Source organism: Protopterus annectens, chromosome 8.part0, assembly GCF_019279795.1.
Source record: "Protopterus annectens isolate FY-2018-M chromosome 8.part0, PAN1.0, whole genome shotgun sequence".
Taxonomy (NCBI): domain Eukaryota; kingdom Metazoa; phylum Chordata; order Ceratodontiformes; family Protopteridae; genus Protopterus; species Protopterus annectens.
The window spans coordinates 226,185,855-226,212,003 of NC_056741.1; the positions used below are offsets into that span (position 1 = coordinate 226,185,855).

General features: G+C 40.3%; 1 protein-coding gene across 3 annotated transcripts in view; it reads left to right on the top strand.

Annotated features, from left to right (window-relative positions):
* The window catches only part of CLSTN3 (calsyntenin 3), a 1,069,180-nt gene that overhangs the window by 975,193 nt on the left and 67,838 nt on the right, over window positions 1-26,149 (top strand). For all 3 annotated transcript variants that reach the window (XM_044079705.1, XM_044079706.1, XM_044079707.1), the window contains exons 15-16: window positions 2,883-3,028; window positions 13,045-13,180. In XM_044079705.1, coding sequence (XP_043935640.1) covers window positions 2,883-3,028; window positions 13,045-13,180 — 282 coding nt within the window. The remainder of the gene's footprint in view (window positions 1-2,882; window positions 3,029-13,044; window positions 13,181-26,149) is intronic.

The following is a 26,149-nucleotide window of genomic DNA, read 5'->3' on the forward strand; positions in this document are numbered from 1 at the left end:
TATTATAGTCCAACTTTCACAGTCAGGTTACTGCTGAAAAAAACATAGCTTTGACTATATGGTCCTTTGTTAATGACATAAAGCCTTTACTCCTTAACATCTTATACCTCTCAACTGTACAGATTTTCGCAGAATATCCAGATTTTGGCCTCATATTTCTGGTCTGTTTTTCATAAAATTGTGTTTTTTCTGGTAGATTACTGGCAAATTATTAAATAATGATGTTAGATAATGACAGACATTTGAGTTTCAGAATTCATATCCTTCAGAAAATTCATGCTAATGCAAAACCCATTATTCTATCAACTTTCTAGGTTTGTAAAAGCAATATTTAAAAATTGTTGCTAGTATTTCTGGGCCTTTGTCCCACTTTCATATATGACTTTGTCTAGATTTCTTGCTCTAAGAGGTTGAGAGGTATGATCTAGATTTGCTGCAGCTTTCCCTCCAAAAAGAGCATCACTGGTATTTCAAGATCATTTAAAAGAGAATCGGATGGTATGGGTCAAGCATTCAATATTTGCAATGCCACTTAACAAATGAAGAAAGTAGAAAAGTAGAAGTTGCAGCTTTCTTTCACCCATCTGAAATTATATGACTACAATTCAGCTATAATCTGCAAGTGCTTGACAGATGTCAGGATAAAGTGCATTGACATGCTTCAGACAAAGTCCACAATGAAAGTTTCTGCTATGCTTAAGTTAAGTGACACTGCTAAAACTGAAAAGTGTTCATCTCAGCAATCACCATGTTGCTTAAAGCATAGCTATTGGCATGAAAAGAAGCCATGTCCTGCACTCACCAGAGAATTTAGTAAAAGTAAACAGTCTAAACATTTTTCAAGGGCCTGCATGTCAAGTAAAAAAGGACCGATGTTTTGCAGGTGGTTGATGCAAATAAAGCTGTTGAATTTGTAGTTGCTGACTTCAACAATTCTGACTGATCCATATGTGGTAAAATATATTTGACAGTGAATCCACTTGCTACCAGTGTTGCAACCTGTTTGCTATTTCTTGCGAGTATAAAACAAAAGTATTTTCTACTGTTCCGAGCGGAGTCCATAGCAACTGAATATTTTGGGACAGCCTTCTTGTCAATAATTGGGTACGTTGAAATTAATTCTCCTTGTGCAGGTAGAAGTACAAAACATCATGGGTCACAATGCAGTCTGTCAAGATGATTCACAAATTTGCAGAGGCCGGATTTTCACTGCAGAGGCTGGATTTTAACATTTGTGATGTCAGTGATTAGTACAATTAATCTGATAAATGTGTGAGGAAGAAGATTTTCAGAGTCGTGCAGTCTATTATTCACAGGAAGCAAAATGCGGTCTGCAGTGATCTGGTTCAGAAAATGCCAACAAAGATACATGAGTTCAAATATTTAATATGATATTTCAGGACAATATGATATTTTTTTTTCACTGGACTAAATAATTTACCAAAGAGCATTACCTATTAGCATGACATAGAATTGCAAATGATTAAAAGATGGCCGGATGGAGAGATGAAAAGAAACAAGAGCCATTACCAGTTGAAGTATACTATGTTTTCTGAAAATATAAGAAATGTGTTGAAATCCAACAGAGAGCATATCAGATCAGCCAAATAACCAAATATTTAAGGAATCCATGAAGCACGCTTGAACTCTTCAGCTGCAAAGAAAAGTCATATAACATATATTTTGGTAGGGTATGTCTCAGCAAATAGAACATGCAGCAAAAAAATATATATATATATTATATAATATATATATATATATATATATATATATATATATATATATATATATATCAAAACTAAGAGATACAGCTCCACAGTCAGTACGCTGATGACTGCCATTCTCATAGCTAATAATAATGTTCCTCCTGACATTGGAAATGTGCTAACTTTTGTTATTCCTATTTTCCATGTTCTACATAAGCAATTAAATATGCAGTAATGGTTTCTGGTTTTCGTAGACTAACCTCTTTTATTAATTGTAAGTAAAGATATATCATATTCTATATGGAACCACAACTATAGGAATATAGCACACTGCTGGGGGAATTCAGTGCAATCTATTAAAATGATTTGGATATCATCCGCCTTCTCTGTCTGCCTTACGGAATGAGATTGGGCTAACACACTAATTGTTTTAGTCATAGACAGAGAAGAATAAGAACAGACTAGCTTATACTTTACAGGTTGAAACAGGTGAATATTTATATTCATGTTTATGAAATTCAAACTCAAAACAAAGTATAACTGGAGAAGCTGAAAAGAATTTTAAAAGTGCCCTGAATAAAATGAAAAAGAGAGAGAGATAAGAAGGATCTAGAAGAATATGTCAGTGGAATTAACTTTCAGATGAAATTAAACATATTCTGGAATATAATGAATAATTATTAAGCAAACACTTTTCCCTACGTGTCATGTAAGAATAAGAGAAAAAGGCTGAAGTAATGACTTCACCCGTTTACCTGTATTAGACAGATGTGGAATGGATTGCCTTATAAGTCATCAATGCCCATTTAATTAAGTATTATTTTCCCATTCCTTTTTCCATGATTTTATTTTTCCGAAACACGTGTCCTATCCCCATTGCTATGACTTCAAGACTTCAGTTTATGCACTGCTGTGTTTACCTTTGCTGAGTGTTTCTCTCTTCTATAGGGTTGTATGAACATGGAGTATTTAAGCAAGGTGTATGTGTAGGGAGTAAAACACTTGGTTTTAGAGTAGCTGCATTTTCCATCAGACGTGGTCAAACATTTCCCCTTTCAGGGAGTTGGGAGTCAGTGATTATAGGGGACTTCTGTAATGTATGCATCTGCCCACATTTCTGATGTCATACTTTTTATAGCTATCATGACTAATTTGTTTATTTTTTTCCTCTTCTAGGAGTTGAAACCATTGCTGTATATGAGGAAGTTCTTAGACAAGTAAAATACCACATCAGACGTGGAGCGGCTCTATATGAGAGAAAATTCCGTCTTTCATGTACAGAGATGAATGGAAGATATGCAAGCAATGAACTCACTGTCGAGGTAGAGCTAACATTAATTTTATAAACAGGATAAACGTTAATAACTGATTTCTGTAAAAGGTCATAAGAAATGCACTTTGACATACAGTAAACTCTCAGTTAACCGGAACTCAAGCACCCAGCACTCTCAAGCAACCAGCAAAAAAAAAAATATTGAAGAAATACAGTACAATATTCATGTGTTGCACTTTATGTCCCCACACCGAAACATACCTTACATTTTTAGTTTTAGAATAAATTCACCTCTCTCCCCAACCTGAGAACAAGTCAAACTAAACAAATAGTATAGGATACAGTATTAGTCAGGCCTATTTTTAATAGTAACTCTCAAGCAACCAGAAACTACAGGTATCCAGTATCCACCAATCTCCAAGGATGCTGGTTACCTGAGAGTTTACTGTAGTGATTTATCATTTTCTTAACTTGCACTTTATTCTTTACTTTGCACTTATTAGCTAGATTAAGTCTAGTTTAAGCCATGCACATTACTGTTACAGATTGTAGACTTCTTTTTCTACATAAAATATTACTTCTTTCTTTTTCTCTATAAGAATGCATGTGGGAATCATAGCTCCCAACCATATGAATTTTGGGGTCCAAATAATGGGATGCCACAATTCCCAAATTTCCCAACTTTTTAGTTTGTTTTTTTTCTCGGCTGTTTGAGCTGACATCATCATGTGCGTGATGACATCAGCTCCGTGAAATAGCCTGCCAGCCTGTCAGAATTGAGCTCAAGAGCTCACGTACATGCATTTCTGGCCAAAACTGCAGAGACTGCAATGGAAACAGAACTGTAGAAGAATAGTGGTGCTCCAGCTAATGGAATGGATGCGGATGTTGGGACTGCAGAGGTATTTTGCACTGAGACTGTTTTAATCATAGCAGCCATTATTATGCTGAGAGCTTTTGCAGCCATTATTACGCTGAGATCCTTTGGTGTGTGTGCAGCCGTTATTATGCTGGGAGCCTTTGGTGTGTGTAAAGCCGTTATTATGCTGAGAGCCTTTTGCCAAAACTGCAGAGACTGCAATGAGACCAGAAAGCTAATGGAATGATTAACTTGTGGATGTTGGGAATGCAGAGGTATTTTGCACAGAGACTGTTTATTCATAGCAGCTGTGTTAGTTATTCCATTCACTGCTGCTGGTGCATTTATTTACTGATTTACTTTCTGAGCTAGACAGCATTTCAGATGTTCTAGTTCACAGCATTCACTGTTCTTTCTGGCCAGCCAGCAGCAGTAGCAGTAGAAATAGTGTGTGAACTGTGCTGCTCCAGGTAAGGACAACTTAGTAAAATAAAAAATTAAAAACGCAACTCAGAGAGCTGCTCAGTCAATGTGAACGGTTCTTTTCAAGGACCGCTCAATGAACATTTCTTTTATTTCATAAGTACAGGGTCTGCACTGTATTATTTGGTTCTTAGTTGAATTACACAATCCACACTGCATTATTTGGTTCTTAGTAGCTGAATTACAAGGAGTGTGTGCATCAATGTGAACAGTTCTTCTCTTCTGCATGATATTACTATGCTAGCCGAGTTGCTGCACATTATCATGCTACATTTATTTATGCTGCTGGCCGAGTTTGCATGTCCACGGCAGTTGCTGCATGTTATGCTTATGTCCGAGAATTTGCTCACTTATTTATGATGGGTTTGCTTATCTGTCTGGTGCTGCTGCATGATATATTACATTTATTTATGCTGGCCAAGATGTATGGTGGTAATGCTGATATTTACTGGCCAAGTTTCCTTGCGGCTGGCTTTATTTAATTGTATGTGTTTGCTCAGTTATTTATATGGTGGCTTTTGGGTTTATTTAATTGTGTGGTTCCTTGCTTTTATGTGTGTGTGTGTGTGTGTGTGTGTGTGTGTGTGTGTGTGTGTGTGTGTGTGTGTGTGTGTGTGTAAACTTGCCATAAAAGTGTTGAAGTGGACCAGGGCACAAATTTCTTCCTACAGACTCAGAACCCCTTTGACTATAAATCTTACAATATTTACTTTCTGACATTCTATTTATACAGCATTTAGCATTTCACAGTGTTAGTTATTCCAGCTGCATTACTTTCTGGGACCGGAAGCATATTTTTTCACTACTACATTGATTGTTTACTTTCTGAGGAAGGTGTGTGTGTAGTTTGTGCTGCTTCATTTCTTAGAAGAAGAGCTAGTGTGTGTTTACTTTCTGAGCTAGTTAAACAGAATTTCAGAATGTGTGTTAGCTATTCCATTTGCCGCTGCTGCATTGATTTACTTTCAGAGCTAGACAGCATTTCAGACGTTCTAGTTCACAGCATTTAGCATGTCAGAGTGTGTTAGTTATGCATTGATTACTTTCTGAGCTAGCTAGGTATAATAGGTAGAGGTGTGTGTGTGTGTGTGTGTGTGTGTGTGTGTGTGTGTGTGTGTGTGTGTGTGTGTGTGTGTGTGTGTGTGTGAGAGAAAATGCCCCAGTTAGGTATACCTGGTGGGTAGGGTTACTCAGATTCAAACACTGTACCTTATGTACAAGGAGCAAGAGCCTGAGTTCTCTACCCCTACCACCACTTCTGATTGAAGGATTTCTAGCTCTCAACTGTAGACATTTTCACAAAATGTCTGGAATGTTTGGCTCATACTTTTGGTCTGTTTCTCTTACAATTTGGATGGCGCAGTGGTACTGTTGCCTCACACCAAGAGGATCTCTGGTTCGATTTTCAGCTGAAGTGGAGTCTGCATGTCTTCCCTCTGCTTGTGTGCTTTTCCTCTGGGTGCTTTGGTTTCCTCCCAGGATAAAAAGACATACATCTGGAGCATTTCTCCTTAGGGCTCTGCTGAAAGTTGACTTCATTCTAAGTCGGACTTTCCCAGTAAACAAATGTTACATAAAAATAAAATAAAATGTATGGTTTTCTGGCAAATCAGTGAGAACTGAATTAATTAAATAATGATAGCCATTTAAGTTTCAGTCTTCCTGTCTTTCATAAAATACATGGTAACAACATTTTATTCTAGAAAATTTCTAAGATTATACAAGCAATCTTTAAAATTTGCCCCCGGTTTTGGGCCTTTGTCCACCCCCAATAAATTTTGGTTCATACATTTTGTTTCATTGCTTACTGGAAAAATGTTCAAAACAATACATTTAAAATGTGCTCTAAAAAGTGTGCTGTATTATACAAGGAATATAATTGCTACAGTTAGGAAGGTGTATCAAAGAAGAACATGTGTATGTTTTGTGTGCAAGGGTCCTATGATTTGAAAACAGCCCAAAGGTAATCTTTATCCACCACTGGCCAAATGCATTTTCTTTGGATGTGGGTTTCAATTCTCTTTCAATGAATATGAATTTCAAGGGCAGAGAAGTTTTAATGCCAAGTCAATTTTCATTATGAGACTGTATTGGTTTGTTTAGCAGATGTATATTAGTGTTTGTGCTATAAAATGTAAAACAAAATCCAAATAATCATTATAGAAGAGAAGCAGTGTGCACATTACAGTGTTTATGGTAAATGGGGTGAAATAGCCAAGTAATGGGACACTGGATTGACTGCAGAAGGACTCTGGGCTGGGGCCATATTTTGGTTGTCTGTTCTTCAGTTTGCGTTTGAAAGTTGGTATCCCACAATTCCATTGTAATGGGTGGGGTTACATAATTATGTATGCAAATGTTACGTCAATCAGTGTACAGATTTGTACCTATTTTTCATGGGCCTTTGTCCAGATTTTTGATGTTTCCAGGTTAGAATCATCCTTAGTCATATGAGTTCTCTGAAGAATGACTTAAACAGAAGATATCAGTTGCAGTTTATGAATGGTTATGCCACACATTAGGGAATGCATATGACATCAACCACAATATGATCAATCCCACTTTATGGAATCTACAAATGTAGGGGTGCAATGCCTTAGGGAGATTACAACACCCTGTCTTGGTCTAGTTCTGCATGGGGTAACCTATGCTAATATTATGCCAAACATAAGTAATTGCACTTGTGATCAAAGAACAGTAATCTGTGTAGGGCTACACTGTGTTCCCTAATAATGTTTAATATATATATATATATATATATATATATATATATATATATATATAGTTGGTATCATTGCCCTCTTCTGTGCCAAGGAAACACAGGAGTAAGTGTTGTAGCAGGGGTAAAGAGGGAAGTAGTGTTTAGTGGGGGTGGTATGAGCTGTCATAATGTGAGATGTATACCCCAAGATTAATTGCCTATCATACTTATGATGCTAACACTGTTAGAGGACTTGGGCCAGGGTTGTGTTTTTGCACACAGGACATCTACTGCACAGCTTTCTTTCACACTTTTCATGACTTCCTTGATTAAGCACTGTGTAGCACAATGGTTCTGTGTAGCTGTGATGCAATTACTTGTTCATTAAAATCGTTATTATCTAACTCTGAAAATCTGCATCTTTATGAATTTAGTTTGGACATTAAAGAATGAAACAGAAAAGTCTTGTTAACTCATTTCCTTGTATTAATGGTCTCATCAGATCAAAAGACTTCAAGTAAAGATTCTGTGATAGCTTAATAATATATAATGAATATTATATTGTGCTACTTACAAGATTTGCTTACAGAGAATGATGGCATAAAGCAAGCAAGATGATCTCATTTAACAATTCAAGAAGCTTAGTTTTTCTTTAAAGTCTGGCAACATAATTTACCTTCATGTGCAAGTTCAATCCATAAAAAAGATAATACATATTAAATACAAGAAAAAGTGTAGTTTTCTAATTGAAAATAATTAAAAATCTGTATGGGATGTGTCTGTGGTACAGATGAATAAAACTATGCTTGTGACCCAAATGATTCTGCATTAACTATTGACCCAGGAATAGAACTGCAAGAGCTGAGTGGCAGGAATGACAGGAGAATGCTGGTTCATTCACCCCTATAGACAAAAAGGCAATCTACCTACTGCAGTTCTGACACCTACTGGAGACTGAGATGTACTACATGCAGGAGATGGGCCAGGGATGAACTTGTGATTATTCAAGCAAAACCTAAAACACATCGCAGGAAATTTTACAGAAAAAGCAATACTCATATTAAAAGGACAGTTATATTTATATAATCTTCTTTCGGCGTTCCCGTTAGGGGTTGCCACAGTGGATCATCTGTTTCCATTTCTTCCTGTCCTCTGCATCACGCTCTTTCACATCAGCCACCTGCATGTTCTCTCTCACCACATCCATAAACCTTATCTTAGGCCTTCCTCTTTTCCTCTTACCTGGCAGCTCCATCCTTAGCATCCTTTTCCCAATATACCCAGCATCTCTCCACAACACATGTCCAAACCAATGCAATCTCGCCTCTCTTGCTTTGTCTCCAAACTGTCCAATCTGAGATGACCCTCTAATATACTGATTCCTAATCCTGTACATCCTAGTCACACCCAATGCAAATCTTAACATCTTTAACTCTGCCACATCCAGCTCTGACTTCTGCCTTTTTGTCAGTGCCACCGTCTCAAACCCATATAACATAGCTGGTCTCACTGCCCTCTTGTAGACCTTCTCTTTCACTCTTACTGGTACCCGTCTGTCACAAAACACTCCTGACACTCTTCTCCACCCATTCCACCCTGCCTGTACTCTCTTCTTCACCTCTCTTCCACACTCACCATTACTCTGAACTGTTGATCCCAAATACTTAAACTCATCCACCTTTACCAACTCTACTCCCTGCATCCTCACCATTCCTCTACCCTCCCTCTCATTTACACACATATATTCTGTTTTAGCCCTGCTGACCTTCATTCCTCTCCTTTCTAAAGCATATCTCCACCTCTCCAGGGTCTCATCAACCTTGTCTCTACTCTCACTACATATCACAATGTCATCTGCAAACATCATAGTCCACGGGGCCTCCTGTCTGATCTCATCTGTCAACCCGTCCATCACCACTGCAAATAAGAAAGGGCTCAGAGCTGATCCTTGATGTAATCCTACCTCCACCTTAAACATATCTGTCACTCTAACCACAGTCCTCACCAATGTCACACTACCCTCATACATATCCTGTACCACTCTTACATACTTCTCTACCACTCCCGACCTCCTGATACAATACCACAACTCCTCTCTAGGCACCCTGTCATATGCTTTCTCTAAGTCCACAAAGACACAATGCAACTCCTTCTGGCCTTCTCTGTATTTCTCCAACAACAATCTTAAAGCAAACATTGCATCTGTAGTGCTCTTTCCTGCATGAAACCATACTGCTGATCACTAATCAACACCTCCCTTCTTAACCTAGCTTCCACTACTCTTTCCCATAACTTCAAGCTGTGACTGATCAATTGTACCCATCTGTAGTTACTGCAGCTCTGCACATCACCCTTATTCTTAAAGATAGGTACCAAAACATTTTTTCTTCACTCCTCAGGCATCCTCTGACTTCCAAAATTTCATTAAATAATCTGGTTACAAATTCCACTGCCATTTCTCCTAAGCACCTCCATGCTTCCACTGGTATGTCATCTGGGCCAACAGCCTTTCCATTCTTCATCCTCTTCATAGCTGTCCTTACTTTCTCCTTGCTAATCTGTTTCACTTCCTGATTCACTATCCCCACATCATCCAACCTTCTCTCTTTCTCATTCTCTTCATTCTTCAGCCCTTCAAAGTACTCTTTCCATCTACTCAACACACTCTCATCACTTGTGAGTACGTTTCCCTCACTATCGTTTATCACCCTTACCTGCTGCACATCTTTCCCAGCTCTGTCCCTCTGTCTAGCCAATCGGTACAGGTCCTTTTCTCCCTCTTTAGTGTCCAATCTCTCATACAACTCTCCATATGACTTATCCTTAGCCTTCACCACCTCTCTCTTTGCCATGCGCCTCATCTCCTTAAACTCCTGTCGACTTTCTTCATCTCTTTGACAATCCCACTTCTTCTTCACCAGCCTCTTCCTCTGTATACTCTCCTGTACTTCCTCATTCCACCACCAGGTCTCCTTGTCCTCCTTCCTCTGTCCAGATGTCACACCAAGCACCTTTCTAGCAGTCTCCCTTACTAGCTCTGCTGTAGTTACCCAGTTGTTTGGTAACTCTTCACTGCCTCCCAGTGCCTGTCTTAACTCTTCCCTGAACTCCACCTCACAATCACCCTTTTTTAACTTCCACCATTTAATCTTTGGCACTGAATTCACACTCCTCCTCCTCTTTTTGATCACTAACGTCATCCTACAGACCACCATTCTGTGCTGCTTAACTACACTTTCCCCTGTCACCACTTTACAGTCTCCAATCTCCTTCAGACTGACCCTTCTATATAAGATATAAATCCACCTGTGTGCATCTTCCTCCATTCTTGTACGTTACCTTATGCTCCTCCCTCTTCTTAAAATACGTATTCACCACAGCCATGTCCGTCCTTTTCACAAAATCCACAGTCATCTGACCTTCTGCATTCCTCTCCTTAACATCATACCTACCCATCACTTCCTCATCCCCCCTGTTCACTTCACCAACATGCCCATTGAAGTCCACTCCAATCACTAGTCTCACCCTTGCGTACACTCACCACCACTTCAGCCAACTCACTCCAAAATTTTTCATTCTCTTCCATTGCACACCCAACTTGTGGAGCATATGCACTAACAACATTCATCATTACAGCATCAATTTCAAGCTTCATAAACATCACTTTGTCAGACACTCTCTTCACCTCCAAAACACTCTTGGTATACTGTTCCTTTAGGATAACCCCTACCCCATTTCTCCTGCCATCCACACCATGATAGAACAATTTGAACCCGCTTCCTATACACCTGGCCTTACTTCCCTTCCACCTGGTCTCTTGCACGCACAGTATATCAACCTTCCTTCTCTCCATCATATCAGCTAGCTCTCTCCCTATACCAGTCATAATGCCAACATTCAAAGTTCCTACCCTCACTACTACACTCCTAACCTTTCTCCTCTCTTCCTGCCTTTGGCCATGCCTTCCCCCTCCTCTTCTCCTTCGGCCAACAGTAGCCCAATTTCTGCTAGCACCCTGTTGGCTAACAGTACTGGTGGTGTTCGTTGTTAACCCAGGCCTCGACTGATCCGGTATGGAAATATGAAATTTTCTCTGCATAAGTCATTTGGCAGAGGTTTTATGCCAGATGCCCTTCCTGACGCAACCCTTCCCATTTATCCGGGCTTGGGACCGGCACAAAGAAATGCACTGGCTTGTGCACCCCCAGTGGCTGGGTTAACAATTATATTTAAATAAAAAATCAGAAAAAAGAAAAGTCATAAATTCTACATATTACAATAACCATGGCAGACAGATTCAGTACTGCTTTTAACCCCCTCTCACCCCCTAAAAAACACATCTCTATACTGGAAGAATGCAAAATTCCTGTAATAACGGCTGCACAGATAAAAAACACACTCTCCAAAGCCAAGAACACAACATCGCAGGCTGCGTTCTACATGAACTGCAGAATAAACTGGCACCCCACCTAAGCACCATGTTCAATCATAGCCTCACCTCAGGCTTTGTGCCCACTGAATGGTGCACAGCGACAGTTATCACACCACCACGGACCACGAGAACTACCACGTCATTAGCCTAATGAGCCTGGTCTGCAAGGCCATGGAACTTATCATGGATTTTATACACAATGACATTGGTAATCTCCAAACTCTGGACCCCACCCAGTTTTGGTTTGTAAAAGGCAGAATATGTCTCCTAAACCTGATAGACTTCTTTGAAGCAATCACCAAAGTCGTAGACGAGAGTACCGTGGTTCACACAGCCTTGGGATTATAGTAGAAAAAAATCAAGCACACTTTTGAATAAAAGTGTGCTTGATTTTTTTCCACTATAATCCCAAGCTAACACTTTGTATCTGATGAAGTCACTTGTTGGATGAAAACGCAGATTAATAAAGCGTTTATTCTTGGATTTTCGTACTATTGGTGGAATTTGTAGTCTGCAGTAGTTTCCTGATCCGTTTGGCTTTTTCTTATCTTGTTGTTGGTTTCGAGTGGAGGTTGGCCGTTACAGTTTCTTTTTGTTGATGGTTATTTGGTAAATAGTTTTTCACACCAAAGCTGATTAGAGACAGATCCATTCTGTAAAATATTAGTCATGGAATATTTACTGAGATTACAGTTAAATAATTAACTGGATGCCAATTATTGGCTGTATGATAATATTTATATAAGTTTAACACAGTTTTGGTGTAAATGTAGCCACATAATCGTCTTATGAAAAGGAAATGGTAGTCAGGCATATGAGGTAAAATGGAGTTCCTGTGCTTCTTGTTCTGTTTCTAATCAACATGCTAGTGTTAATGTCATTTCTGAGAACCATCGTATCAGCAAAGCCTAGAAGAGGAAATCTACATCAATTTGAATGGTGATACCCCAGAAACATAACACTACAGGCAATGTCCCCAAAATGTCATCTCACAAAATGTGTTTGCCTTGGTGCAAGATCATTGAAATGTAAACCATATTTCAGCCTTAAAAGGTGTTTTCCACAAGGCTTACATGACCATGGATTTAATACATGTAATTAAGCAGAAGTGTAGCTGTGAAGTCCCCAACATGAGGGGTGATGTAGGGCTTGCATACCAGGAAAAAAAAAATTGTACCACTGAATTTTTACAAACGTGTAGCATATGCATTCAGGAAAAATTCATTTGCACTGGGCAGTACACATGCAGGAAGTGTAAATTCATGTGCCCCTAGTGAATCCAACTTGAAAGCTGGATCTTTATTATTGTTTGATATAGCAGATTGGTGAAATGCAGAGATATATATGGAGGTGGTTAGTATTTAAAACACCAGATTGAATGCAATATATTTTTCTAGAGTAACTTCTGGCATACATATAATGTATGCTTGTGATGAGTGGTTATTTTCTTTTTCTTTTCTAAATTGTGTTTTTGTGCCTGCCAAAACTAAATAAAATCAATAGTAGGGAAAAAAAAGATTAATGTAGTGCTTGCTTTCATGTAAATGAAGAAGTAAAATGGTTCTTAGTTGAATTACTGTTTTTTTTAAGGTGAATGTTCTGCACAGTGTTAATGGAGTGGCTCACCCCAACCATGTACTGACATCACAACAGTTTATGCATCCTGCACACCATTTACCAGCAGAGCTTTCTGGTCACAATCTTGTAAACACCCATCGAAACTCAGGTAGGTTGTCTGTCTATATTGCTTTACTTTAATGGTAAGCATATGAAGTCTTCTATTTGCATACTGCTTGACTGTAATCTCGTTTGGTTACTGCCTGACTATAAGGAAACTATTTAACTTTGTTGTGCTGCTTGCCCTCTCCTATAAGAGAGGAGTCTGCCTGTCCCCATAGTACTATCCTGTTATCAAATGTTAAATGAAATAAGCCGTTACTCAGTCCAAGTAATAGATGGGATATTATTTCTAAAGCTGCGGTGGTACAGTGGTAGCATTGTTGCCTCACAGCAAGAGGTTCGTCTGTTCGATTCTTGGCTGGAATGCCTTCTGTGTGGAGTCTGTATGTCCTCCCCACGGTCGAGTGGCCTCTGAAAGACATATGTGAATGGGCGTACCTTCGCTGAAGGCTGGGCGTCAGGCTGGCAACTCGGCACCATAAAAAAAAATCTACTGCCAATCATTAGCGGACCCGAGTTCTGCTGTGGCGACTCCTAACTGAGAAAAGACAAACAACAACTCAGGAAAAGCAAATGTAGAATCAAGATGCACCATTATAGCTTTTAGAATCCATGAGTATGCATTATTTTTAGTTAATTTTATTACTAAGTGTGCAATGCATTCTGTTTTATTTAACTTGTTTATTTCTTCTTCATTATAGTAAAAGGTAGTGTTAGTGAAATTGACAGTACACTACTGTAACCTAATTACCATACCTAAAAGTCATGTTTTAATTAAACATAAAGGTATTTCCAGGAGCAGTAAAACATCTGTTACTTGCATGTAAAAGAATAATGTGACAAGCTCTGTAGCTGAATGTTAAAATGACACCAAGAGTCGACCAACTTGTACATTCCCATAATCTTTGAATAGTTTATTACTGTTAGTATAACTGTGCTTTATCTCATTTCAGTTCTTTAATTTTTTAGTTTTCTAAATTGACTAAATTGCAGACATATATTATAAAACAGTCCTTATGCCAGGTATCTTGCTGGCTGTGATGTCTAAGCGAATAAAATTAAGTGATTGATATGAAATGTTATAATGAATCCCCTTCAAGCCAAAAGAAAGAAATTATAATCAATATTCTTTATAATTTATTTCTGTTCTGAATAGTTTGCTTCTTGCATCTGATTCTTTATTTTTTTTTTGTTTTTATAATAATATAGTTTCAATAGATTCTACTGGGCAAAGCTGTGGCATTATGATATTTACTAACTTAACCGTAAAATCTGATTTTAGTTTTATATGTTTTTATCAGTATTATTTTTCAGTAGAAAATACTTTGTTCAACTTGATTTGCTTTTTTCTGCTACTTGCTGCCTGTTCTCCTAAGTGCTCAATTGCATCTTTTCTGTTACATTTATTACCGCTTGTTTATAGCCTCTTTAAATTGTAAGTGTTATGCTAAGCCTCTTAGTTTTGGTTTAAGCACTTGGGCTTTAGGCCCATCCTTTAGCTTTCATAGGTTCATAGGTTGGTACTAGGCTATCAGCCCTAGGGCCTATACAAGCCTAGCCATAACAATTCCCTGGATATTTCTTCCCACAATATTTACTTCTCCAGGCCCCTGTCTAGCAGGGCGACTGACATGATCCCTGGGGTGAATTTCCTATCTCCCATCCAATCATCAAGGTTCCTTTTGAAGAGGGCCAAAGAGGCGCTGTGCTTGATATGTATGGGGAGTCTCTGGGTCAGGAACCTATCGCTCCAGCATGTTTTGTTCATTGTGATGACAAGGTTTAGATAGATCCCTGGAGCGTGTGGCTCTGAGGGATTGGGATTTCTTTAAGTGGAGCATGTCCAACAGCTCAGGGTTTGACATGGCCTTGTATGTTAAGCAGAGATTGCCTCTGAGTAGACGATATGCCACAGAGTATAGCTGGTGTTTTTTTAGACGGTCAGTATATGGCATCTGCTTTAGGCCTGTGATTCTTTTAGTGAGGTATTTCTGTGGCCTTTCAAGCTGTTGCAGATGTCTTGTGAGGTACATACTAAATGGGGCATTATACTCTATAATGGGTCTAATGAGGGATGAGTACAGTGGGACAATGACCTACTTTTTTCTGGATGAAAAGCCCTTAGTGATGAGGTGTGCCACATAGAAGGATTTCCTGACTGTTGTGGCAATGTGGTTATCAAAAGTGAGACCACTGTCCACCTGTGTCCCTAAGTCTCTCATCACACTTTCAATGTTTAGTGTCCTGCCACCTATGTGATAATTCATGGGTACATGTTTTTTTCCCAAAGGGGATAACTATACATTTCTTGGCAATAAACTTGAGCCCATGGCTCTGGCACCAGGCATCTGTTTCTGTAAGGCCTTTTTGTAGAATATCCACGTCATTTGGGGATTCAATAATGGCTCCCAGTTTGCAGTCATCTGCAAACTTTGTTAGCCAGAGTCCCTTAGTGTTGGCCTGTACTTCAGAGAAGTAGATGCCAAACAAGAGTGGTCCCAGGACTGAACCCTGAGGTACTCCACTTGTCACTTGTCTGGAGCTGGATTTGGAGTTGGCTAGTTTTACTGTCTGGGTTCTGTCAGTAAGCCAGTTAGCAATCCATCGAGTGACGTAGGGATTTATGCCCAGCTTAGTAAGTTTATCTATGATTCCAGATTGAGGGATGGTGTCAAAGGTCTTGGCGAGGTACAGATATGCTGTGTGGACTGCCTTACCCTCGTCCACAGCTCTGGAGACTGATTCGAAGAAGTCAATCAGATTCAGCAGACAAGATCGGCCCTTCACAAACTGGGTGGGGTCTAGTGTTTGAAGGTTGCCAATGTCTTTGTTTATAAGTTCCATGATAATGCGTTCCATGGCCTTGCAAATCAGGCTTGTCAGACTGATCCAAGGTGGATCTTCCCTTGTGGAGCGGGATAACTGTAGCTGTGCACCACTCAGTGGGCATGAAGCCTGAGGTGAGGCTATGATTAAACATGACACTTAGGTGAGGTGCCAGTTCATTTTGTAGTTCATGTAGCACAATGCATGGGATGTCATCTGGTCCTATGGATGCTGTATTCTTAGCTTTGGAGAGTGTGGTTTCTACCTGTGTGGCCGTGATTATCAGAATTTGGCAATCTTTTGGTATTGAGATGGGCCCTTTAGGGGGTGAGAGTGGGGTGAAGTTGGCACTAAATCGATCTGCCAGGATATTGGTAATATCCTTGGGATCAGTATATTTAATGCCATTCTGTGTTAACTCAGAGCAGATCTGAGCATTGCCATTTAGATTTTTGACATAACTATAGAATGACTTGTGGTTGTCTTTGGAATCTTTGGCAATTTTATTTCGTAACTAGCTTTTGAGGATTTTATGCGGGATCTCCGCTTCTTACTGAGGCTGGTGAGGGAGTTTTTTGCATCCTGGGATTTTCCTCTTTTTTTGCAACAGTTTCTTCCTTCTGTTGTATAGTTTGTTTATAGCAGGGGACCACCAGATTGGCTTCCTTTTTTTGGAGAAGAGCATCTTGGTTCTATTTGGGATGGCACAATTCATGCATGAGTGGATGTGCTCGTACAGTGCCTTAGTGTAGGATTCTGCAGTCGAACTTCCAGATCCCGTCTGCGTGGGTGTTGTGAAGTTTGTCACTTCTGACTTCAGTAGCTTGAAGTTGGCTTTGGAGAAGTTTTTTAAGGAGGTTTCCTTACTGGGGGGGGGGTGGGATGTGGATGTCAAGGGTGATTTGCTTATGGTCAGACCTGACCAATGAGGGGGTGACCACTGTTGTGGAGCATCTATCTCCCATGGTGGTAATGACCAGGTCTAGGATATTGGAGCCCCTGGTGGGACAATGGATTAGTTGATCCAGGGCATTGGAATTTATGAATTCCAAGAACCGCTGGGAAAAGGAGTTGGTACCTGAGTAGTTTTCCCAATTAATGGCAGGGTAGTTGAAATCACCCAGTATTAGGGTGTTTGGTTGTATCTTAATATTTTCCAGTATGTTTAGAAAGGTGTAGTGAGAATCTTGGGGTATGGATGGGGATCTGTAGCAAGCTACAATTTGGATTGCTGTCTTATCTAGTGTTAGCTGGACATGGAGAATTTCAGATGCATTGTGTTGGGCAACTAGCCTGGAGGTGTGAATATCCTTGGTGAATATGGACACTCCTCCACCTTTAGTGTTTCGGTCCTGGTTTTGTAGCCGAAAAGTGTGGTAAGAATTGTAGCCTGGTATTGCAGGGGTACTCTCTGGAGCCTTGAACCAGGTCTCAGTTACTGCACAGATATCGATGTTCTCCATTTTTAGGAGTGCCTCGAGAGAGTGCATTTTGAGGTTTAGACTTCTAGCATTGAGTAGCATTACCTTCAGATTTTGCCTGCTTCTATTTGTTATGGTGGTGGTTTTATCCTTTGAACATTGCCTAAAAAAGGCACTATAGGGGTGGCAAGAGCTTTAGCCAGTAACCTGAATCCCAGGGGTGACAGGTGCAGACCATCTCTGGCAAAGAATCGGGGTTTGTTGATCATGTCTTCCCAGGCAGACAAATATTGGATCCCCTTTGAATGACACCAGAAGCTTAGCCAGTTGTTGAAGTCAATCATTTTGTCCTTATACTGTGGTATCATTCTTGGCGAAGGCAGGGTGCTACTCAGGGATAGGGTCATACCTGCCTGGGTCACATAATCCAAGAGCTCTTCCATATCTCTTTTCATGTAGTCCAGGGAGGTACGTCTGTCTTACTTGCTCTCCTTTCCATAACTAATCACTTCTAATTTCCCTTATTCTTAGCTCTCTTTTCTCTTACTTCCTACCTGTATCGATATCATACAAAGTATTTTTAACTTTATATAATGTTTTTGGACTTTAACTGTGTGTGGTAGTAATTATTTCATTTAATATCTTTATCATACTTAGTATTTTATGTTTGTATAAGTTTTTTTGGACTGTAACTGTGTGAGTTAGTAACTAACTCACTTAGTAATAATAAGGAACTGTAGAGTTGTTAGTTTTTGTCTCTTACAAACTTTCTTTGAAACACATTGATGTTTTTCTTTATTGCATTCTCTGTGGAGCTTTTCTCCCCGGGCCTCTACTGAAAATGGAAATATCTCCAGCTAGACTAGCCCGGTCAACAAATGTAAAATAAAAAAATAAAAATAAAAAATAAAATAAAAATTCACTCCAGCATGGACAATGACAGAGTCATATTTGTACTTGTTGTGGAGTGACTTGAGTGCATGCGTTATGTGGCGGATCCTGGCACCCGACAGGCAGCTGACTGTAATTTTCTCCTTGTTCAGTCTCGTGAGTGGGACATCAGTGTGCCTGACTATAGAGTCACCTATGACTAAAGTGTTGGGTACATTGTCTTGCCTTAGGGGCTGTTGTTGAGTGGCACACTGGTGTTCTGAACTATGTGTTACTTTAGTTGTGACTGGTGTTTGTTTGTGTTTCGGCTTCGGAGGTCCTTGTTGCTTGGGCAGGTTAATGTTAAGGGCCTCCACATATGTGGGTTTAGTGTTGCTATGTGTGGATGTTGATAGTGTGGGTTTTGAAGGGCTATGAGTTGCTTGAGGTGTGATGCAGGTGTTAACCTTCTCCTCTTGACTGTCTAGCACAATCTTGGCCGGAGAGAGCTTTGCTTCCAGTTTGGCTATGTAAGTGTATCTCTCGCAGATTGTAGTGTTGGGTGGTAGGAGGAGAGGACTGTCTGTGTACATGAGGCAGTTGCCGCATTGCCCAAGTATGCCCAGATGGACAGGAGAAATCACCGGAAGCTGACCCTTGGACATGCCTGTTTAGGTGCTTTTATGTAAAGTTTAAGAGCTGTTTTCCCTTACCTTTGCAAGGTACTTTGCAATTACAGGCTATTTAGTGCCTATGATTAATTTCTCCTTATTGACAAGGAGAGCTGAGTGCTTGTATCTGTTTCAGGCTTCCTAGTGCTTTCCAGCAGGTTCTAGAGCAAGTGCTAGTCACAGGGATTCAGATTTTAGTGCTACTACTGCGAAACCAGCTAGTTTTAAGGGAAAATTTGAAGAGCAGACTTTCTGGCACCTGGAATAGTTTAACTGTAGCCTCGCAGTGCTGCACGATGTGAAAAATATGCAAACACGCGTTTTTAAGCCAGAAAGTTGAAAGGGATAGAAATCAGCCCAAAAGGCTAATAAAATTACAATTTCAAAGCTGGAAACTACTCCTCTAGTGTTACATAGGCAGTACAATGCTCACCAGTCTCACTGGTAGGCAGTTGGACTTCCCTCTACCAATGCAAGGTCTGGATAACTCTGAGCACAGAAAATAAAGTCCTGAGACAAGCAAAGCTTGGGATATGTACTGGCTAGAAAAGGTGGGAAACGAGCAAACAAGATAGTATTTTTTTTGTTGTTGAAACAGGGTAAAGAATGCAACAGTAAATAAACACAGAAAAGGCTACCACACTTGAGTGTGTAGTCCTAGACAGTAAATGCAATTAAAACTCTACAAAATTAGCAATTTAAAACTTTTTTAAATGAAGCAAGGCAAGTGCACAACTGTTTCTCCCTCAGATTCTGACAAATATGGATGGGCAATTTCCTATAGTTTCTCCTGCCAGTCTGGTTCATATGGGCATCCTGAGACAGTGTAGCAACTGCCTAATGTACACGGACAACCATCTACTACTATCACCTAGGAACACAATCTGTGAGAGATGCAATAACATTAGAAACCTAGAGTCCAAGCTCTCTCCCCCTCAAGCCAGTATATCTGGCACTGAAAAAGTTGTCAACACAATCACACCTCAAACACCACCCACACCTAAACACTACCCACACATACACAACACACACCTACAAATGTGGAGGTCCTCCAAATAAACATACCCAAACAAAGGAGACCTCTGAGGCAAAAACACATGCAATCTCCACAGCCCTCCACACCACATACCATGCATAGTCCACACACCTGTGCCTCACAACCATTAAGGATTCACCATAAACCCAACATATTAGTCATAGGAGACTCCATTGTGAAGCACACAGATGTGCCTCTCACCAGGCTGGCTAAGGAGAAAGTCACAGTTAGTTGTCTGTCAGGTGCCAGAATCTGACATATTACACACGCACTCAAGTCTCTCAACAACAGGTACTGTTATGACTCTGTCATAGTCCATGTTGGCATGAATGACTTGAGATGTACCTCTCTGGACTATATGAAGAGAGATATGATTGAGCTTGCTGATTGTGTCCCAGGTAGGTATGTCCCTAGACTTAAACATCATTCTGCCGTCACCCCGAATGATGCCCCAATACAAACAGAAAATGATTGACTTTAACAATTGGCTTAGTTTCTGGTGTCATTCCAGGGGGATCCAGTACCTGACAGCCTGGGAAAATATAATTGACAGACCACAATTCTTTGCCAGAGATGGCCTGCATCTGTCTCACCTCGGCTTCAGGCTTCTGGCAAAGTCTCTTGCCTCCCCTATAGTGCCTTTTTTAGGAAAAGCAATGAGGTTAAAACTAGCAACATACAAATTTCAACAAAATACAAATTAAAAGTCATGCTTCTAAATGCTAGGAGTCTAAACATGAAACTGCACTCATTGCAAGCATTCCTAACCATGGAAAATGCTGACATCTGTTCAGTCACAGAAACCTGGTTCAAAGCTGTGGAGAGCTCCCCAGCATTACTTGGTTACTCATCCTATCATACATTCAGACCCCAAAATGTGGGCAGTAAAGCCAAAGGAGGTGGAGTTTCAATATACATTAAAGACATACACACCTCCAGGCTGGTCAAACAGTATGATGCACAGGAGACACTCCAGGTGCAGTTAACCATTGATAAGACCCCTTTTCAAATAATAGCTAGCTACCAGCCCCCAAATCTGACTCAAGATGCTCAATCCACCTATTTGGACCTGTTCGAATCTATCAAGATTCAGTCCTATACCCTGATCCTGGGTGACTTTAACTTCCCAAACATAGACTGGAAGAACTACTCATGCCAGAAGACAAATGCCCAGAGATTCCTTGATTTTTTTTCAATGCAAATGCCTTGGAACAGCTAGTCAATGCCCCCAAAAGGGGTGATAATATCTTGGACTTAGTATTTGCCAACATGAGTAACCACTGTAGCATCTATAGTATCATCCTCCCTGGTAAGATCCGACCACAAAGTGGTCATTTTTGAAGTCACCATCTCCCCCAACCTAGCTAGGATCAGACATAAAAACTTCTCCAAAGCTGATTACAGCCTCCAGAGGGATGGTATAAACAGCTTCACAGCCCCCACCCCCTCTGTAGGAAATGGCACCAATATCCAAAACTACACCAAAGCACTATATGAGCATTCATACAGATGCATGGAATCAGGAATATCCAACAGGACTAAATCATCCTCCTCAAGGAAGAGTAAACTTGTCTCATGGACATCCGCAATAAACTCTATAACAAAAGAAAAAAATTGCTGCCCAAGACTAAGAAGGAGCAGGTGCCCAATTGGAAGCAATGTCTCCTTAGCCTGAACAAGCAAATAAGAGCACCAGTGAAATCCTCCAAAGCAAACTTTGAGTCCAAATTAGCCACAATTATAGACAATCATAAGGCCTTCTTCACATATGTCCACAACCTCAAAGGAAGCACTCAGATCTGTTCAAAACTGGTGGTCAAGGACACCACATATACAAATGCTGTAGATATAGCAAACTTGCTGGCTGACAGATTCAACAAAAACATTACCTGTCTGTCCCCCATCAGTAAATTAGGACATCCCCAGTACTTGCCCCTTCCCCTTATATCTAGGGAAGAGGTCATCACTGCCCTCTCAAAGGCAAAAAATACAGCCTCCATTGGACCCGATAACATCCCAGGCTGCATCCTACGTGAACTCAGGCAGGAGCTTGTAGCACAGTTAAGCACCCTATTCAACCAAAGCCTGAGAACTGGCTTCATCCCAGATGAGTGGAGGACAGCCACTGTCATTCCTTTACTGAAAGGTGGAGCATCCACCGAACCTGGAAATTATAGACCCATCAGCCTAACCAGCCTGATCTGCAAGGCCATGGAATGGATTATCATGGACCTTATTAACAAGGACATTGGCAGTCTCCAAACACTTGATCCCACACAGTTTGGCTTTGTCAAGTGGTGGTCATGTCTGCTAAATTTGGTCGACTTCTTTGAGACGGTCACCAAAGCCATGGATGAGGGGAAGACTGTGCACACCACCTACCTTGACCTGGCAAAAGCCTTTGACACTATTCCCCACTTGGGCATAATAGACAAACTCTCTCAACTAGGCATCAATCCATATGTTACTAGATGGGTAGCAAGCTGGCTCACTGATAGAACCCACATAGTCAAAATAGGGGAAGCCACCTCAAGCAATAGACCCATAACAAGCAGCGTACCCCAAGGTTCAGTCTTGGGGTCTCTGTTATTTAGGATGCAGGCTAAAACTAGTGGGCTATGGCTGACCAAGTTTGCAGATGACTGCAAGCTGGGTGCTGTCATCAGTTCCTCTAGTGATTTGGACATCCTCCAAGAGGGTCTCACTCAGACAAATGACTGGTGCCAGAAACATGGCCTAAAGCTGAATACCAAAAAAATGCGTCATCATCCCCTTTGAGGAAATTGACGTCTCCACAAATTATCACATTAATAACAACGTCCTAAGCACTCAATCAGTTGTGAGGGATTTGAGCACCCAGGTTGATAGCAAACTGATTTTTGACTACCACGCTGCTTCCATGGTACGGAAAGTCTTCTACATGGCCCACCTCATAAGTAAGGGTATCTCATCCAGGAACAAGGAGGTCATAACATCCCTGTATTCTTCCCTTATAAGGCCCATTATTGAGTACAATGCACCTTTTGGCATGTACTTCGCAAAGCACATGCAGCAGTTGGAGAGACCACAGAGCTTCCTCTCCAGAAAAATCCAGGGCTTTGAAGATCTACCATACACAGATATGCTAAAAGCCCTATCCCTCTACTCGGTTTCATACAGAAATTCCTCAGAGGTGACTTCTGGCATACAAGGCGATCATGGATCCCATGCTTATGGCACTGCTGCATATCCAGAAGTCAAGCTCCACTAGAATAACCTGCAAGCATGGCCTCAACCTGGTCTGTGACATCAACAGAACTTGTAGGCGGGACAGATTTGTGTCCCAGAGACTCCCTCATCTATGAAATAGACTCACTCTCCACATCAAGCAGAGTACCTCTTTACCCCTTTTTAAGCACAGCCTGGATAACTGGATGGGAAACAGAAAATATACCCTGGGATTCCACCCATGTCCCTGCTGGACAGGGACATTAGGTGCTGATTTGTCTAAACATGGGCTAAACTCTTGGCTATGCTTATAAGGGCCTCGGGGCCAATAACCTAGTAACCTCCTATGATCCTAATATATAGATAGGTAGATACAAAGATAGATAGATAGATACAAAGATAGACTGGTAGAATGAGTATGTTTATTGAGAGAGGAAGATGAATTAGTCTTTAAATGAAGATTTCCAAATAAGCCTTATAAATACACAGAGACAGATTTCCAAATAAACTGAGTAGTGAGAGTTGAGTGCATCTGCCATTCTGATCTCACTGCCCCAAACTTCTAAGGACTGTATAAATTCTATGTGTATAAATCTGCAATATACTGCATGTATTAAGTGTGTACAAGTCTGTAATATACTGTATGGTTAAAGAAGTGTGATACCTCTGATTGTATATCTTACTATGAGCCGGTTATTACTGGCCTATATTTACTAATGTTATTATACCTGTTTTATATGTTAATGCCTCTGTCCTTAATAACTTGTTCATGTAGGGTAATGGAGATTTTCTCCCCGGGCCGCTGCTGAAAATGGACATGTGTCCAGTCGGACTTTCCCAGTCAACAAATGTAAAATAAATAATTGAAAAATGCCTCCATCACTGAGAATGACATCATCCTTGGGGTGTGGCTTGTCTAACTCAATATCTCACAACTCAGAGATATTGAATTGAAGGGAAACTGGCTATGCAAGGAACAGGTAATACAATTGTATTACATCCTTTATTAATGAATGTCATTATTTACTCTGAATATAGCCCAAGTTACGCTAGCACTTGGATGAGTTGCTAAAAATGGCTGAAGTTCTGCGGCTCAACAGCTCCGCCTGTGTGTCAGACTTAGTTTGCAGGCAGGAAGACTGCATGCAATACAAATCTGACTTACAAATGGAGCTGCATTGCCTTTATGCTGTCCAACACAGGTGTGCCACCTGTAGGGCTGACTGGTCAATGCAAGCATAACGGACACGCTGATCATAATGGCTATATTCTACCATCCAGGATGAAGGATGGGCATGTGAGACCACTACCCCAACAGGGACGTAACATCACTAGCCCAACAATGAATGGATCCATCTACATCAATCCATGCATGCATAACTCCCAAAACCTTTATTACAGCTCTACCTGTATACAGAAATCGGTGCTACAGGCAGTTTGTCTTCCTGACAGATACTGCTTGCAGTGCCTAGTCTCACTTATAGGTGAAGCTTCCACCTTACCAAGAAGTCCATTCATTTTAATGAGGTTCTCCACTGATTTTGTGTTGTATACTGGCAAGACTCACCAATGTACAATGGCAGATTATGTTAGTGTGGCTAATCCATTGGAATTGGGTGTATGGCTTAAGTAGTCCCTGGTCTGGTGGAGCCCTCTCTTTTTGGAGATGAAGTACCTGTTTGGCATAGCATGTTGATCTAAAACCAGATCTGTTTGGAATGGGACCCATATGTTATATATATGCAAACATAGCAAAGTAATTTGCAGATATCATTAACTAATTGCCTCCAGGTTTATCTGTACTAAGGCATCCATCTTTCCATTTTTCTTTTTGCCTCTCTGTTTACTTTACTATCATGGAGTGCTTTCTGTAGAAAAAAAAATGAAAATGCTGACAGAATACATCTTTTTAGAAGAAACAACGTTAATAAAGTGGAATAATATTGAGTGTTTCTCATTTTATTCTGGGTAAATTTGTTTTCAGGCCTAGCTAAAATTCACTTTGTAAGGGTAGCTGGCATGTTTAAATATATATCTATAGCTGCATCTCTCTCTCTCTCTCTCTATATATATATATATATATATATATATATATATATATTTATAAATTTATGTATATAAGTAGCAAGAGGTTGGGGGTGCAGTTCTCACATTGGGGGGTATGGGGTGCAGCCTCTCACATGGGGTATATATATCAGATATAGAGATCAAAACTCTAAATAGAAGGTATATATGTATATTAATATATATATATATATATATATATATATATATATATATATATATATATAGTGTGTGTGTGTGTAAATGGGTCTACTTGATATGGCCGAAATTTCAAAATGTTGACTTTCATATGACCGAGACCATATGATTGACATTTTAAATCTCAACCATTCAAGTAAAACACAAAACGCAAACACAAACTTCACCCCCTGCAACCCCCCGTGGGGGGCTCTGACCCCCATACCCCCCGTAACTTTAATATACCAACTCCGAGATCGCACTACAGTGCGGAAATGAAATTATTCCATTCTGCACTGTAGCGTGATGCCGGTTCCCCATGGTCGACATTTCAAATGTCGATCATATGGTCTCGGCCATATGAATGTCAACATTTTGAAATGTCGACCATTAGAAGGGGACCCATATGTATATATGGATCTACTTGATACAGTCGACATTTCAAAATGTTGACATTCATAACATTCATATGGCCGAGACCATATGATCGACATTCGAAAAGTCGTCCATACAAGTAAAAAAAAAACACAAAAAAACTTGCCTTCACACGGCTAACAGGGGGGCTACTCTTCCCTGCACTCCCCCATGAGGGGCTCCACCCCCCCACACCCCCCCCAGAACTTAAATATACCAACTCAGAGATCGTACTACAGTGTAGAAGATGATAATCTTTCCATTCTGCACTGTACGGAGATGACACTTCTGCATGGTCGACATTCTGAAATGTCGACCATGTGAAGGGA